This window comes from Sceloporus undulatus, chromosome 6 (genome assembly GCF_019175285.1).
Source record: "Sceloporus undulatus isolate JIND9_A2432 ecotype Alabama chromosome 6, SceUnd_v1.1, whole genome shotgun sequence".
NCBI classification, from domain to species: domain Eukaryota; kingdom Metazoa; phylum Chordata; class Lepidosauria; order Squamata; family Phrynosomatidae; genus Sceloporus; species Sceloporus undulatus.
The window spans coordinates 107,625,017-107,643,105 of NC_056527.1; the positions used below are offsets into that span (position 1 = coordinate 107,625,017).

The following is an 18,089-nucleotide window of genomic DNA, read 5'->3' on the forward strand; positions in this document are numbered from 1 at the left end:
GTATATATGAGTATGTGGAGGGCAGTATAAGGGTGATGGAACAGCAACTCAAAACAGCACAAAGATGCATACTGCTCCACCTGAAAACGTTGTGTTTCCAGTGAAGTAGCTCCAAGAAAGATAAGTGGGTCTTACTTCCAAGTTTGCACAGAACTACAGCCCAGGGAGACTTCGTTATGAAGTAAAAACAACTTGAATTGTTTGGCTACAACAGCTTTAAACTTCAGCCCCTCAGATCTACTAAGATGATTCTGCTCATATTCAGACTACTAGGTCCATGGTGGACAACCAGCAGTATTGTGGTTTCAGACCAGTGTTTGAATCCTGGCTGCTCAGCCTAGAAAACCCACTGGGTGACCTTGGGCAAGTCACACTTTCTCAGCCTTAGATTAAGGTAATGGCAAACTTCCTCTGAACAAATACTGTCAACAAATAAATATTGTTCCTTTTAGGGTGCTTAGAAATGGCTTAGAGGCACACACCACCAACAGCTCAGCCCTATCCATGCCTTGTCATCGTGTGCCTTCAATTTCTGACTTATGGCGACTGTAAGATGAACTTATCACAGGGTTTTCTTGGCAAGTTTTGTTCAAAAGGAGCTTGTCTTTGCCTTTCTCTTGAGCCACAGTGACTTTGTTCTGCTGCTTAGTAAAGCCACTATCTTCTAATTATGACAGTAACTAAAAAGTTTACAGTTACACTGCACAAGAAATGAATGCCTTGTTAGGTTAAAATAATCACTTACGGCTTAGCTACAAGCAGCGCTTTGACAATGTCCTTTTTGGGAGACCTACAACACCCAGAATACCCCAGATAATACAGACGGCATTCTGGGGATTAATAGTCCAAGGAGAAAAAAGGAACTTTCTTGGTCCTGGTTACAAGTAACTTGTTGCTACCATGTGCTGTGTGTTCCTTTCCCTCAATCCAAACTACTCACACACCCAATAGCCTTATACAAACAAAACTAAGACCAAACAAGGCTTTATCACCCCAGATGAGGCTCATTTAGTTCAAAGAAGCACACTGCACACTATGATGGTCTCGATCGGGGTAGAAAAATAATGCCCTCCAGATGTTATTTGACATTCATTCCTATCACCACTCACCACTGGTTAAGGTTGCAGTTTAAGACCCAAAGGACTCCAGACTGCCCAGCCTTAGTCTAACCGAAGGAGCAACTGTCATCTGAGACTAGCCCTGCCTACCTCCCACAAAAGCAAACCCAGGAGAGGGGGCAAAGCCTTTGGGTACCATAGAAGAATTTCCATTTATTTCAATTCATTAAGAGTGTTTTCCTGATGCATACCAGAGTGGGTTGAGGATCAGAATGGCAGGGGAGGGAGAGAGACAGAGCCAACAGGAGTGTCACACACAGCCAAGATCACTCTGCCTGGCCCCAGCCAACAACACAATGATTCTTCAAATATACGTGGTGTGGGGAGTCAAATTATCCCCTGGCATGATTGTTTTTTTTTGGGGGGGGGAGAAGAGAAGAGGGGCAGGGAGAAGTAGGAAACACAACTGCAACATTTTTTTCCAGGAATAGAGGGGAAGGGAACAAAGGTTTTAGCAGACTGACCCAGGTACTAATGAGTGCCCCCTGTAGCATTAAACAGGAACTGACAATCACAGCAGCAACACATACACACACGCTCATACACACATACACACAAACAGCCTTTGACCCATCCCCACTTCTCCATAAGTGGCTTCTGCAGGAGGTGGAAACACCCTCCCTTTGTTTAACCAGTCTACAGAATAAAGTTGAGGCTTCTCTGCTCTGTGCTGGTCAGACCAAGGCAGCAGGGCTCCATTTGATGCCATGCACAGCACTCCCGCGTGGCACATGGGAGCAGGCTGCAGCGTGGGGAGGAAAGGAAAGTCATGTGTGGAAAGCTGTGATGGTACAGGTTGTGTTAGTTCACACCCTGTGTGTTGAGTGCTGTCTGATGGCTTGAGGGTGTCTGTCTTCTCTATCCCAAACTTTTCAAGCAATGTGCATTGTTGGTGAGAGAAAGACAAAGGAGAAAGAAAGAGAAAGTGCATATACACACTGTGTCCTTTGCAGGGGCACTGATCACTTTTTCTACACTCCTCCTTCTGAGTCCTTCTTTGGACTTGCCATTGTTCACAGATGAGGAAAAGGAGGTCCTTTAAATCCACAGCCCTTGAAATCCACAAGGGCTTCTGCTCTCCCTGGATCTCCAAGTAAGACACAAGTTTCACCTTGTCAAGTTGTGCCTTTTGACAAAGTTTTGAGACTCACAGAATCCTTTAACAGTTTCCAGGTTCCCCCTTCACAGTAGGCTCTGTTGGCTGTTCCAAGGCTCTTCTCCCAAGTGTGCTGCATCAAAGGGACTCCATGCTGCTTACAAATGGTGGTCACTCTCTCTCTCTCTCAGCATTGGGAGTGGGCAAGGGGCCAGGTGTAGTCCTGACTCCCTTCTGGCCCCCCAGTAGCATGGTCCAGGTTTGCTTTTTAGCTCCAGCTTTGGTCTCTGACCTCAAAGTAGTGGTATTCCTCTTGGCCCCCAGGAATGGAGGAGACAAATATATTCCTGGTGTCTCGATCCATTTCCAGCTTAGCAAATGGCTGCACCGATCTCAACCATAACCTACTTCACCCCCACCTCTGCCCTTCAGGCAGACAAAGGCTGGTCCCAGAGGTGGGAATGGGGTGGGAGGAAGATTGAATCGATTCGCCAAGATTTAATCAACATTTGGATGTTGGGATGAAGGGCTTAAAAAACAGAGATACCTTTAATTTAAAGGGCAGTGTGCCCTCCCTCCCCCACCCAAGAAAACTTCATTTGTAAGGGCTTAAAGAATGGCCTGTAGCTCTTTTTCATGGGCAGGGAAGAGATTTATGAGCCAAAGTGAGGGTGAGGCTAAAAATATTCCAAACTTGCCATTCCATCCAAAATGGGATGGGTATTTACTATGGTAAGCATGGGAAAGGACATAAAATAACCCCCAAGATTTTGGAGAAGATTCCCCTGCTTTTCCTACCCACCCTTCTCCCATTCCCCAGTTTGGCTGCTGTTTCTTAGCGTCTCCCTTCTGGCATCCCCCCCAAACAAACTCAATGAGAATTAGTAGGGATTGCTACTGCTGGCGACTGCGCTAGAGTAGCCAAAACATACTCACCCAACTGCTTCAAAAAGCAGCAAGGGAGCAGTTTTATGCCTCACCCCCCCCCCCAAATAACTAAAAAGGGGAATGTCCCTCCTGCCCCTCTCATGGGAGTGGAGGAGCTTGTGATAAAGGACGCAAGTCTCTCCCCTTCCTTCCATCCCCCACATAGCCCAAGTTTGGCTGCCCCACTTTTGTGGGTGGAATTTGAGGGGCCCCCATTGCAAATTGGGAAAACAGGGCGAAGGGGTGGGGGTAGTGACCCAAGGGCTAGAAGGTTCCCACTGATTATAGCAAGAAAGGGTTGGTGCTCCCCATGGTGGAAGCAGAGGTGCTGCTGGGGATCACGCCTGAAGGTGCCACACTCTGAGGGGCCATTCCCATGGCAGGGAGCCCCATAGATGGAACAGCCCCCATGGTCTGAACCCCAACTATTGGGGAAACAGTGGCTAAGGGCATCCCAGGGGCCATGGGGGAGACTGAGACCATAGGAGCAGTGGCAGGAAAGGCAGGAGGTGCTGGCTGGGATAAAGGGAGAACTGGACTGACGCGGAGTTGGTTGAGCGAAAGCGGAGCAGCTGCTGTTGCCTGAAAGGGGTTTGTAGCTGAGGCAGATGGAGCAGGGGCTGAGGCTGAACCTGCAGCAAATGACAAAAGGGAAAAAAAGGGGGAGGGGTGGAAAGAAGAAGAAATGGGGGAGTTATAATCAACCCAAAAGACCTGGATCAAACACATCCCTTTGCAGGGTTTTGAAACACTGATATTGAAGACTACAAATCCTAGCATGTGAAAACAGCACGGCCACAGGACATCTGTGGACTCAAGATGCTGTAGTTCTAACAAGTAATGCTTACAAAGTCTGCCCTTTCCTTTTTACTTCCTACAGACTGGCTCTATATACTTCTAGTTCAAAACCAAACAGGGAATTCCACCCTCTTCTCCTACTATTAAGTTATTGTTTCTTTTCTTTTCTTTTCATCCCGCCTTTCCCCCAAAGTGGGACCCAAGGCAGCTAACTGTGGCTTTTTAACTTGTCACGCTCAGTTTGATGAAGACTTTAGAAGCAAAGATTTCATTTGTGTTTTAGAAACATGAGCTAAGGGCAGAATAGGTCTCACAGAACTTGGCTTTCCAATGACTACCTCTGGTGCATTATTTCCAGTACAGTGAGGGTGAGACATCAGGCTGGTGGGATATACTCTTGGTCTTGTTTGATTTCTTATTCAGCCTGAGGTCCACTAATGTAGACCAGGTGCAAAAACACAGCTCAGGCAATGCTGTGCTAAGTGCTTCTAAGCACATAATCAGTCCAGGAATTTGTGAGTCGTCTCAGAACCAAGCTTCTAATTCCATCCAACATTTAAAAAATAAAAATAAAATCTAGTTTTCCCCACAAGCATTTTTCAGTAATCAATTTTTTGGGTGGTGATGTGAGGTATTGTAATTATTAGACAGGTAACCAAGAAGGTTGTTTTCTGCTCTGCCCTGTCTACAGTTCAAGAAAAGAAGAAATTTCCAAGTCCTGACTCAACATTAATAACCAACAAACCTGACAAAGTCAAGAATAGGCAAATTAAACTACTATATATTCCAAGAGCATTCCCAGAGGTGAGCCCCTCTCTGACCCAGGAAGCCTCCTTTTAAACATCCATTAAGAAGCCAAGCCCTTCCTCCAGTCGATCTGCCTTGGTCCAGGCCTCGGAGGTGGAGAAGAACTGCTGGACCTGATCCCATTCCCCACCACCACTCCCCTCTCCTTTTGTGTCGTGTCTTCTTAGATTGTAAGCCTGAGGGCAGGGAACCGTCTAACTAAAAGATTGTATGTACAGCTCTGTGTAAATTTACAGCGCTTTATAAATAAAAGATGATGATAATAATAATAATAATAATAATAATAATAATAAATCTTGTGTAATGAAAGGTCTTGCACAAAACTAAGAAACCTTCCTCTAACAATGTCACTGAGGAAAATGGCTGAATCTGACCTTTTTAAATTAGGCTAGTCTGATCTACAGTGCTTGTCGGTGGACTATTATTGCCATGAGACTGATACTTGGTGATCTTAACCCATGTAGGAATGCATCCTTTGGAATGCATTTATCTGCCCAGAATTATTTATGTGCACTGTGCATTTATAACAGATTATAATGACTTCAGAATGAATTTATTGGAATGTAGCCATTGGACACTTACCGGCAGGTAGGAAGGGATTGGAGGCTTTCGTGCTGCTAGAAAGGGCAGTGGGTTTGCTGACCAATGAGTCCAGATCAACAAGGGCAGCATTGGGACCCAGGAAGGACTCTGGAGTCTTACGTGTTGGCTTGGAGGTCTCTTGGAGTGATCCACTCATAGCTGCCATGTCAAAAGCATTGGGGCTGTCAGTGCCACTCCCAGGCCGGCAAATAGGCACCTCGCCGGCTAAGAGTGAGAGCTCACCTGGGAATGGAGAGGAGAGAGAGATAGGGAAGAGTGGTAAAAACTGGGAAGAAACACCCAGGAGAGCAGAGAATAGGAAGTGGGACCACAAGCACCAGTGTACACATGAGTGGCCAGCAGAGCAGTTTTGTTGCACATATTCTCGAGCAGAATTTGAAAATGTTACTTTTTTGGATTACAATGCCCAGACTCCCTCACCCAGCTTGCCAGGGGGTTCTGGGAACTGTAATCTCCCAAAGTAACTTTCCTATTCTCTGCTCCCAATACAGGCCACACAGAACTGCATGCACCAACACAAAAAATCTCCCAAAGACACCCCAAATCTCGTAGAAACCACCAAAAGTTTTCACTCTAGCATGCAAAACCTCGGGCAAACCCCAACATTTCAAAATAAAATAAAATAAAAAACCAGAAAAATGACAACAATTAGACATCTGCATCAAAATCTAAACAGGAATTATATTTGCCCATAGCCTGACAAACCCTAACAGGAATTGGCTGGTACCAAGGGCGAGGAGAGAGTCTAAGTAGCAGTGTGTGGAAATCTTCCAGGTCAACTGAATCTAAATGGTCCAGTGTGGAACAGTAAACCATAAGTTTGGATTAATCTGAGGATCAGTCCGGGACGTGCAGGCAGGTGAGAGGTGGACAGCCATGCAGAGGAAAGGGAGGAGCCAGAGGCAGGGAAGGCAAAAGAGCCATGCAGGAAGCAGGGCTCACCTGTGCTGCTCCCGGATTTGGGCAGCGATGGGCGCAGGCTGTCGAAATCTGAGAATTCATCCCCGTCCCCAGGACCACCAAACTGCTCAAAGCCTCCGCCAGCTGGAGGGGGAAGGACAAGGCAGAAGGGGGAGGAAGGGGGCAGCTGGATTAAAAGGGAGTGAGGAAAGGCACCCATACCATGCTTATCCCCAACCACAGTTCTGATCTGGGATCCACTTCCCCCTTCACATCTGATCCACCAGGATACCACACCAAGGTTCCCAGCCTAATTCTGTCCTCTTGAATCTCTTTTCCTCTTTTTGTCCCCATAGTTCAGAGCTCCCCAGCCCACTCTTTAGCCTCACTTGCAGTGCCATTGGTACTGGGTTTGGAAGGGGAACCACTCCAGGGATCTGAAAATGTAGATGCTGGAGCCCAAGGATCAGGTGCTGGTTTCCCCTGGGATGCAGGAGCTGGAGTGGATGACCATGGGTCTGTGGATGGGGCTGTTGTTGTCCCAGCAGAAACCCCACCTGGGAAGAAAAGTTAGAGATGATTTTTTAAAACAGCAGAGAACACAGTCCATCTGCTAGCCAGCAGATTAGAATAAGAAGACTGCAAAATGTGTAAGAGCTACTTTTTGGACTGAAATGGCTGACATGGGGCCCTATCACACTACACTGTTATAAAGTATTATTACACTTTAACTACCATCACAACATGGCAGTACGGCATCCTGGGATTTGCAATTTAGGGAGCACATTTAGAATTCTTAGTCAGCTTTTAGGCCTTGCTGAATGACAAACTTCAGAATTCTACAGAATGTTACCATGGCAGTTAATGTGGAATAATAGTGCTATTACAATGTAGTGCGATAGGATCCATGACCAATGGGAAGTGACCTCCATCTGGGCAGCCATTACCAGTTCTGTGCTAGGTTGATAAAGAATCTCACCTGGCTGATTAACACCTACTCACCTGTTTTCATGGCCAAAACCCATACTGGTGGGGGAATTCTGGGGGTTAGCTGTTAAAAATGGAACTTTTCTAAGCACTGGATAGCAGTCTGCATAGCCATAGCAAACCCAGGTAGAGAAGGGCAGCATTAAAGTTCTTTACAGCCAAAAATGGCAACAGCATAAATGGGCCTAATCAGTAGTGAGAAGCCACTTCTTTAAGAGGTTTAACAAAAAAGCAAGAAGGTGCCTTGACTGGCTACTCAGGGTGACTATTATGACTGATAAAGTTGTCCTGGCAGGTATATCACTGGCTCCTGAAATCAATTCAATTTGAGGTACTTCAGGGAATGAACCTGGGATTAAACCAGCAGGTATTTGGCAAGTTCTTGGACACTACTCCCAAATTCTGAAATGTCCTACACCAAAGGAGGCTAGGCTGGCTCCCTCCTCTGTTGTCCTTTTTCAGGTATCATTTTAAAAAATAATTTCAACAAGCTTTTGTCAACTCTGGAAGCAGCTTGTTATCAACTGGATACTGTATTTTCCTCAATGATGTGTTAATTAAACCAGATTTCAATTGTTTCAGATTGTGTCTTCAACTTAAATCTGTTTTGCTCTTTGATCCTGGAGATTACCACACTACATTCATAGTGCTGCTATTTCACTTTTACTGCTCTGGCTGCCTCCTGTTGCATTCTGGAGTTTGTAGTTTAGAAAGGCCTAAGAGCTCTCTGACAGAGAATTCTAAATACCTTTCTCTAAACTGTAAATCCCAGAATGCAACAGGAGGCAGTCAGAGCAGTAAAAGTGGAATAGCAGCACTAAAAGAGTGTAGTGCATTAATCTCCCTTGTTTTATTTTGCAATATTCACTATTTTAAGTCAGCCATGAGTCCTATTTGGGGGGGAAAGACAGCATATAAAACCAGAAAATAAAGAACAATAATAAACATGTTCCAATATTGACTTTTATTTGACAGTCCACCAAAATAATAATAATAATAATAATAATAATAATAATAATAATAAAAAGCTTTTCACCAAACAGGGCCAGTATATGGCTAACTAAGAGAGCCACGAAGCATATATAGATAGATGAACTCAAAGATGATACAGGGCTTGATTTCAATTTATATTGTGCTTGTCCTCCATCATGGAACTCAAGGTGCCTTCCATTCAGGTCTGAATGCGCTGGTTATGGCCATCTCTGATATGACAACAGAAAAAGAACTTCACTAAATCCTACAACAGGCATGAGGAACATGCGGCTCTCTAGATGTTTGTTGCTATTAAATGCCATCAAGGTGTCTGCTATCAACAGCCCTGTTCAGGTTTTGCGAACTCACAGCTGTGGGTTCTTTGATAGAGACTATCCACCTGTAATGCACTTTTCCTACTGCCTTCTACTTTACCAAGTAAAGTGACTCATGACTCATTTTTTCTAATGAGTCATGTCTTCTCATGGGATGTCCAAAGTATGATAGCCTCAGTTTATTTCATTTTGGCTTCTAGAGAGAGTTCAAGCTTGATTTGCTCTAAGATCTGCTATTTGTCTTTTTTTAGTTATCCAGGGGATCTCCAGTACCAATTTCAAACAAGCTGATTTTCTTCCTATCAGCTTCCTTCATTGCCCAGCTTTCACAAGCATACACAGAAATCAGAAATATGATGGGTTTAGTATTCAATGTTATATTTTGACACCTCAGGATCTTGTCTAGTTCCTTCATAGCTACCCTTCCAAGACGTAGTCTTCCTCTGGGTTCTTAAATGCTGTTTTCCTAGATGTTGCTGCATTACAGCTCCTAGCATTCCTCACTTAGCTAGCCAGGACTGATGTGAGTTGCAGACCAGCAAATTCTGGAAGGCCACTTCTTCCTCAGCCTTGCTCTACAAGAATTTGTATGTGGGGTAAAGAAGGAAGGAAACTTATTGAAGCCCAGTGGGTATCTGTTTAAAAAGTTAATAGTGCACCAGCACCAAGCATGGACTTGTCATCCATGGTTTGAGCTTCCATGGACGGCAAACTCCAGATTTCTGAATGGGTGCATGCACGCACACGCATGCAGCAGTGCAAGCGGGAGTGTCCATCCATTGAGAAGAATGGGACTTATGGTCCTGTTTTTTTGCCATTTGCAGCGGGATCTGGAACGGATCCCCTGCGGATAGCAAGGGCACACTGTACTATGAAAATGAATTATCCAGACTGCTCTGTTAATATTCCTTTCTTACCTTCAGGTTTCCAGGGGTCAGTGCTTGCAGTTGGGGGCCCTCCCCATGGGTCTGAAGGAGCTGCAGGAGGTGCCGTGGTGGTCCCCCATGGATCTCCTGTGGAGGCTGCTCCGGTAGTGGCTGGTCCCCATGGGTCAGTGGGAGCTGCGGATACAGCTGGGGCAGGACCACCCCAGGGGTCAGCTGGAGCAGGAGTGGCACCCCAGGGATCAGCAGTAGGTGGAGTGGTGAAGACATCAGTGAGATCCATCAGGGACGACTGCAAGTAGATGGATGGGGAGAGAAAATCCATCATATTCCCACTGGATCCCTTCTTCACCTCTCTCATTGTGTGGTAATTAAGAGTGACAGATTAGAATTGGGAGGAACAGAGATGTAAAATTTCTGTAGATTTTGATGTCATGGGGAAAAATTGGGTTTTTCTTCCTTTAAAATCCCCCTAACAACCTGAAGCAATACAATATTGATAGCCTTTGCAGATTGAAAGACAGTGTGTTATTTTAGAAATATAAGGTTTGTGATGTACGTATAGTTTTGGCATAAAACTATCATGTTTAGTTTATTAAAAATAGATTATATTAAAAAAAATTAAACATGAATTTATTTTTTTAAAAAAATAAATATATTTTTACACATGAAACTCAGTCACCCAGTGAGTTTCATGGTTCATTAGATCTCCCAAGTCTACACTCTAACTATAGTATCACATGAGTCTTGCCATCTGGCACTGGCACCTCTGTAGATGGGAAGCTTGGTTTAACAGTCACAGCTGGCAGCCATAGATCACCGCCCACAGCCCATTTCATCCCAACTCACCTCCTCTTTAGTGGGCACAGTCTCCTTCTTGCTCTCCTCAATGGCCATCTGGAGTCGTAGGTCATCCCCGCGCCGGATCCGCTCTTCCTGCAAGGGGGTCATGAGTGGGACAGAGGCATCAACAACTGGGAGGACAATACCTAATGGTTACTCACCTTCAGCAGAGGGAGGCAAAGGAGCAATCGATATGGCACAGTGGCAGCTAGGCCACTGGCCAGATGAGGTTTCAAGCAGCTGACACTACTTTTCTGATCACTTTGTACATGAAACTTTAGCTTCCCTGGGATGCTCCAGAGAGTCAAGAGTGAGCCAAGTGTTGCTCTATCAGCCCATGTTAACAGTTTCCTGTCTCACTATAGCAGAACCCTGAAGCCCTCATGCCTTAAAACCTGTCAACCCACAGGTTGGTTCTTCACAAAATATAAAATCCCACCTGTACCTTGCCTTCATTTGCTCCATCCCATCCCATCCCATTCCATCCCAACACCCTGATTCCAACCCCTGGAAAATACTGATTTGACTAACGTATGTATGGCTTCTTGTTCTTGGATTTTCCGTTCCTCACTCAGCTGCCTGAATCTACTCAGACAAAGAACATTCAGAAGGCTTCCTTCCCTTATTTCTCCTGAATTTGAATCTGTTTACTATTATCCTTTCTCAACCTCAGATAAATCCTCTAGTCCTGTCCTGAAAGAAATTGAGAACCTTGCTCTGAGTTATGGTTTCCTCCTTCCGGCCAACACACTCTCATTTTCCCCTCCACCTCTGCTCATTCCTCCTCTGCCACATCCCCTCACTTCCTCTGGAGATGTATGCAAGACTTCTCAGCAGGCCACGGCTTAGTCACAGCAGGCTCAGGACACATGGACCAACCTGTCCTACCTCCAGGCCTCCCTCGAGGGAAGGCATCTTGGGAAATCTTGATTGTACAGCGGACAATTAAAGAGGTCTAAAAGTCAAAATGTAGACACGGCACCACTGTTGTAATCATTCTGCTTGGGACGGGATGTGGAGAGACAGAGAATGCTGAGTTAGTGGAAAAAAGGTGTGAGGCTGGGGGCCTGCTTGGGGAAAGTGGTTTAGTTGATTATTTTGGGGGGAGCTGTTGTGAGGGAGGGGGCGCGTGGTTAAGAGTCTAACCTTGTCATGTTCCTCTTTGCTCAAGCTAAGGGCTAGCTGGAGCTGTAGGTCTTCGTCGGCCACTGCAGGGGGCTGGGGGGGAAGAAACACAACATAAGAGGCATGGAATGAAGCTTGATGCAGTGGAGGTAGAAAAGGAAGAAGGAAGAAAGGAAGGAAAAGAAGAACAGACTACAGACACCTCCATTTGACATAGCCATTGCCATAGTTGTTGCAAAACCCTTAGGACTGAGTCAAACATTTCTTGAAAAGAGAGACTGCAGCTCCCAGAATCCCCTAGCCATGCTGGCTACCAGTTTCTGGGAATTGTGGCCCAAACAAGTATCTTTTTCTTTTGGGCCATCTGTCTTTAGAAAGTATATATTCAACCCCATCACTATGTATACCTTGTTTACATAAGTGGTTTTATATAAATAACAGAAATCTACACTTGGTACTCTCATTCGGGAACAAGATACCTGATTGATATATAGCAGGGATGAGAAACTGATGGCTCTCCAAGATTGTGGACTCCATCTCCCAGCGCCCCTCACCATGCTAAATAAGGCTGATATGAGCTATAGTTTAACAACATTCATAGGGCCACACATCTCTTCTTCTGATGTACAGAAGCAAATTAAATGAATTTGTGACAGAGCAATCCAGATGTTACCTTTTATAAATCCTTGGGAGGGTATCCCATGTTAGCTTCCTATCATAGCGTGCCACTATAGGATATAACAACCAAAAGAGCTAAATCTTAAGAAAACACACACACACAAAAAAACCCACTCTACTCAACCATAATGCCTCCTCAGAAATTGGGTGATGCTGTGTTAAGAGTTTAAACATAATCAAGCTCATATGGCTGGTGTAAATCTGGAATTGCCAGTCTTTGTCTTCTTGGAGGTGTTGGGGGCAATGATTAATGTCACTATTTCTACAAAGGATCACAAAGTTTTTATCTTATTCTTAGGGCAGATCTACACTTGTCAGAATACTCCCGGCTGCCCCCCAGAGTATCCTAGCTCCGAACTCATCCCTTACGTGTTATAAACAACAGTTTCACCACAAATGGTGGGATGTGCAATTCCTTGCATGCTTTCAGACAGATCTGGCATGTTAGGGAAGAAAACTGTTTGTGTCAAGTTTGGGCCCCTTCCCTCCATAAATAAATAAAAATACTCCAAAACAGAGATTGGCTCTCCTGACCCTAGCCAAATTTTTATGAATCTCAGCCCCTGAATGTTACTGTTTTGGACTCCCTTCTCTCCCCGGCCAAATTAACAGCCATGTGTGATGGGGAATAGTGTCATAGTCCCAAACGGAACTTGTTGTCAAGAAGGGAACTTGTCAGCATCTGGTGGATCTTACTTCTTTACCTTCCGATTTATGAATGGGGTGCAGCGGAAGGAAACGTGGCATGAGAGAAAAGAAGAGATGTCAAAATAAGGAGCTAAAGGGTAAAACAAAACTTGACAAAAAGGTGGGATGGAGATGAGGGGAAGCAAACACAACCACTCTGCTGAGGAGGAGCGGGGGGGGGGGGGGGAAGGAAGGAGGCGACAAAACAGTTAGCACTGGGAAGTGGGGCTTAAAGGCCTGACAGACTGCAGCATGTGTAGCGTGAATGCCTGGGAGCAGCCAACGCTGTAGCATCCCTGAAGCTCAGTGCCTGTGGAACTGATCAGAGCCTGGACGGGCGACAGCCTTTGTTTCCCCTAAAGGAAGAGCACGCCTAAGTAAAAAACAACAATTAATAATAACGAATAGCATGTGGGAGTGAAAAGAACCCAAGGGCCAGGCTCAAAGAGATCACTTCTGCCAAAGTCTGCCTGTTCCATTGAGAGAGTCAGGCAAACTGGAACAAGCTGGTCACCAAAGAATCCTGCAAGTGTTTCTATGGATACTGGGGGATGTGTAACATACTGTATAACAGAGAAAAAGGTAGGTAAAACCTGGGGTTTTGAGGAGATGGAAGCTAATCATGGGAACCCCGTGACAGGGGATGGAAGCAATCCTAATCTCTCCTCCAGTGAGAGATGGTGCTGAGGACTCAGGGGTGGAACTTGTCCATGAAGTGAAAATTTGGATGAAAAGTTTTAATCAAAAAGTCACTTCCTGTTGGGTATTGTCAGTATGAAACACATCCAGAGTGCATTTGTCTCTCTTTCTCTCTCCCTTGTGTTTCTTCAGGTTCTGAGGAAAAAAACACAACCATCCTAAGATCTTAGCATTCTGTTGCCCAGGCTGCAATGCAATGCAAGATTATGGTTCCAACCTTGATCAGTTTCTGCTCCCAACATGGCTGAGAAGAGCTTGCGGTTAATAGGTCAACCACATATTTGAATACCATCTCCTGCCATACAATGCACTCCAGATCCTTTGGAAGCCATTCTAGAGGACAACCTGCTATGCTGGCTGATGAGAAATATAGCCCAAAGTATCCGGAAGGCAGCCTGGTCAGGATTGTTCTAATTTTCTGCCCTTTCAGGGACCAACAGGATTATACACATGCTTATCAAGAGGTTAGTTGCTCATAAATCCAAAGTATCTGCCAACTTGGATCTCTCAGATTTGGGACTAGAACTTCCATCAGGCCCAGCCAGCATGGCCAATGGTCAGGAATGATGGAAATTATAGACTAAAAACACTCTGGGTGACTCAGGTTGAAGACAGTTGCTCTAAAGTATCCTTTGCCATTTAGTGAACCATTTCCCATTCATTAGTGAAATCTTTGGGGACTGTGTTCTCCCTCTATCGTCCTTTAGGGCTTTGTTCAGTTTCACACAAGCTAAGACACAATTGAGAACCTCTTCAACTCCCTTCAGAGATATGTACTTATTCTATTTAATGAATTAGTTTGCTGCCAGTCAGCCTGAAATGTTTCAGGAGAGCTTACAAATAAAACAAATTAGAATAGGTAATAAAACAATGGTGTGTTTTTTTTTAATGGCCAATAACAGCAGCAGCATAAGAAAAAAGTAAAAAGCCTGTGAAAATAAAGCCGTCCTTTCCTGATGCCTGACAGGCAACCAGGGGAGGAGGGCATTATCAAAAGAAAGTTCTTTCTCATCTGAGATGGTAGGGGCATAAAAATGGATCTCAGGTGCATAGGCATTCTCATGTTGGGGAAGGTGATTCCTCAGGTCCTATTTTCATCTCTGAGCAGAACCTAACTGCTCCTATTTGTAATTATCCAGATTTGCATACTAGAGTGAACCAACACACCTACAAGAAAGGATAACTCTGAGAGCTTCTGTTGCTGAGGAAGAGGCTTTTGAGAAAGAAGTGCTTGGTCTGCTTTGGTCTCATCTTGGAAAGAAAAGACCAAAGTGCTGCACAACAAATGTGTGTACAGCAGAGGCTGGAAAAATCTGGCTGGGAAATTCTGTGAGTTTTAACCCCCCAAAAGTAATTCTTTCAGTGTTTGGCCATTGTATTTGAGATGGCCAATGGAATCAGGCTGTGGTGGGGACTACACTGGCTGACAAACTATGCAAATAAAGTTGATATTTTTACTTTTACAAAAAGTGATTTCTAAAGAAAAAGAAACAAAATTTAAAATAGAGTACAATCTTAGAGTACAATTTTACTACTCAGTGTAGGTGCTACTAGTTTCAGAACATGACAGATAAGAGGGAGGCTGGCAGATTTGCAATGCCAGGGGCTGCCAACATTATGCCTGAATAAGATGAGTTGTGGGTGAGAGGATGTGGAGAGTCAGGGCCAAGTGACATTTCCTCTTCAGCAGGACAGGATAGAAATAAGTAACTAATGAAGACTTAGGCCCAACTGCTGGTTATAACCATTGCTAATACAACTGATTTTGCTGCCACACCACTAACATTTGATAGTGGAGTGGAAAGCAAATAAGGATTTTTTTAAAAGCAAGATGTGCAAATATTATTATTTTCCACAGTTTACCAGGTGTTACCAACTTGTTCATCTCTGATTAAAACAATTCACAGATCTGGTTGTGTCATCAACCTTTACCTTTGCCTGCATGAGCAGTCTTAACACATGAAAGGTAGCTAAACATCGGAATTTGTGCATTGAGAAGCAGCCTGTATCTAGGAGCAGGCGTACACTGATCCTCTGCACCTCTCCAAACATCTACAGTACCCCAGAATCCCTTGCCACCCACACAGCCAAAGCGCCTCCAGTGACAGATTTACCTTGGCGCTTACCTGCTCCGCTTCCTCTTTGCTCATGGCCAGCGCCAGTTGTAGCTGCAGCTCTTCCTCCCCGCTGCTCTGGGGCCAAGCCTGCTCCGCTTCCACTGGGGCATTTGCCAAAGATGTGGAAGCTGAAGAAACTGAAAAACAAGATAGTGGTGGAAAAGAAAGGGTAAATACCACCAAGATAGGAGAGCAGAAAAGGGGCCCTTCCATGAAGGCACTTCTCATAGCATTCGAGAGAACAAATACAATCCACAGCATATGGTGAACAGAGTTTGGAGAACTTATATTGACTACAACTCTCAGTATCCCCTAGATACCAAGAACTGTAGTCCAAAACAAAACAAACAAACAAAAAACAAAACGGAATTTTGCCAAACTGATGGTAGTGGGGAATCTATCACTGGTCACCTGATCAAGTATTTGCTTATTAGGATTTACACTGTGAAATACAACCAGAAATACTCTCAGAGCAGTTTATAGGTCAAGCGGGGAGGGGGGGGAGTCCTTGCAGTCATTTTTCTGATTTAAAAAGACACAACACAACAAGAAAGGGCGATGGGGAGGAAGAGGCAAACAAGAAAACTTAGGCACCTTCTTAAGGCTATGAGATTTTTCAATGAAATGGCTGCTATGGATAACAGCTGGGGAAAGACAAAGCCTGGTGAAGAACTAATTGTGATGCTCTTCTTCTTCTCTCCATCTTCAACAGCTGGGTGCAATGGCTACTTCTTCTGATCCTCAAATGGTAAACAACATCCAAGTTAAGAAAATCAAAAACAACCCTCTTGACAGTTGTGCTTGTGCCAACTTTTCATCATTTAGCCTGAGTGTTCCTCAACTGGGTGCCATAAGACCAAATCTTTGCACAATCTGCTGGCAAGTTGGAGACTTTTGTGTTCAGATCGCTGATTTGTCTAGCAGGTGGTGTACCAAGGTGCTCTGACTGTAGGTTCTTCAAGCAGTGTTTGGTTCAAATTTGGTGCATGCTAGTGATGATTAAGCATAGCAAGGAAAAATATGATCTCTGGCTCAGATGAAATGCACTGAGCTGAGTCTACTGGTGGAAGATGCAGAACAAAGCTCCCCAAACCCTGGCAGAGTTGTCTGGATGAGCTGGTGGCCGGCTTGGTAGGGGGGAGTGAAGTGGATTAGAGAAAGGAGAGTAGCCCAGACATCGTGCCATGACCTGAATACCAGCCTCTTCTTCCTCCCCCTCCACAAAACCCTAGACAGAGTGGCACCAACTGTCATCCTTCATTAGCTCAGGGATGCATGCAACTGCGCAAGCAGTGTCATCAGGAGCAGAAAGCCAGCCTCTGTGGAGATGGTGAGGAAAGAAGAACAGTGGCTTTCCTTCTCTAGTCGCAGCCACTACAGTATTTTGTCTTAGGGAAGGCTGTATCAGGGGACAGGGATTTACCCTAAAGGAGGAACCATGAGAAAATCCCTTCTGTCTGCGCATGTTTCCTCTCTGAGGAAGTTAGAGGAGATCACATTGTCCATCCCGCCACACCTCTAGAGCTTGGAGAAGTTACTCAAAATGTCCGCTCTGAGTTCTTGGAGGTGCTGCCTTTCCATCTCATCACTTCTCCCAGCTCTATATCTGATTTAGATACAACATGTATTGCTGGATCCAATTCCACCAGCAAATAGGAAAACACAAGCTTTCAAGCTCCTTGTGGGCTATGGAAAGTTGTTATGCATGAAGAGAAAGCAACATTTGGGCGCCCATCAATCAACAGTACCTGTTCAAAAAAGAAACAACCTTCCATATAGGATACATTCAAGAACAGATCTCCCCAAAATTTACCCTTTTTTATAAACAGATAGACAGACAGACAGACAGACTAAAATGCAACAAAATTTGAAGATTTAGCCTGTAGACTAAAGGGGAGTCTTTGAAGTAATTTCGCAGGACAAAGCCCAATTTGTTCATTAGGGAGAGGAATTTTTGCCCAAAATTCAACAAGCTGCCTCTGACTGGCCTTCTGGGGCCAAATTTTCAGATAGCTTCCTCATGGCCACACCGGGGTGGCCAGATGTCCTAACCATAAGCACTGCAAAATGTAGCACTTTCAAGAAAAAAAAGGAGGACAATAAAAAGCTAAAAACACTAATATAAATGCCTTCTTAGTCATGCTCAAAATGTAGGACATTTTGGAATTCCTCCTGGACAGAAGGCTAAAATCGAGGCTATGTCCTGGAAAAGGAAGGTGTCTAGTCACCTTGGGCCTCACTGATGTTTTCTAGGCTTTGGGGAAGAAAGAGTTATGGTTCCTAGGCAAAGACTATGATGGAATTCCTCTTCTCAATCTTTGAGGTATAAAATGCAAGTCAGTAGGCTATGCAGTTACCTAGCAACCATAGCATGCTTATCACCTACATAGGAATCATCAAAATGGCTGTCTGGAAATGAAGCAGTGATAGGTGGCAGCAGTAGACAAAACACAGACATGTGACAAGTTACTTTTGGAACTACAGCTCCCGGAATCTCCTAGCCAGGATGGCCC

General features: G+C 44.7%; 1 protein-coding gene across 7 annotated transcripts in view; it reads right to left on the reverse strand.

The window, feature by feature from the left end:
- Nucleotides 1-979: 979 nt before the first annotated feature.
- Nucleotides 980-18,089, reverse strand: part of EPN1 (epsin 1) — a 35,319-nt gene continuing 18,209 nt past the window's right edge. The window contains exons 4-11 of one of the 7 annotated variants that reach the window (XM_042473005.1): nt 15,586-15,713; nt 11,417-11,488; nt 10,277-10,363; nt 9,461-9,719; nt 6,639-6,806; nt 6,292-6,393; nt 5,329-5,571; nt 980-3,773 (exon numbers count right to left, since the gene is read on the reverse strand). In XM_042473005.1, coding sequence (XP_042328939.1) covers nt 3,424-3,773; nt 5,329-5,571; nt 6,292-6,393; nt 6,639-6,806; nt 9,461-9,719; nt 10,277-10,363; nt 11,417-11,488; nt 15,586-15,713 — 1,409 coding nt within the window. In that variant the 3' untranslated portion in view covers nt 980-3,423. Of the gene's footprint in view, nt 3,774-5,328; nt 5,572-6,291; nt 6,394-6,638; nt 6,807-9,460; nt 9,720-10,276; nt 10,364-11,416; nt 11,489-15,573; nt 15,714-18,089 lie in introns of all 7 variants that reach the window. The other 6 variants (XM_042473004.1, XM_042473008.1, XM_042473007.1 and 3 more) reach the window with 6 other exon arrangements.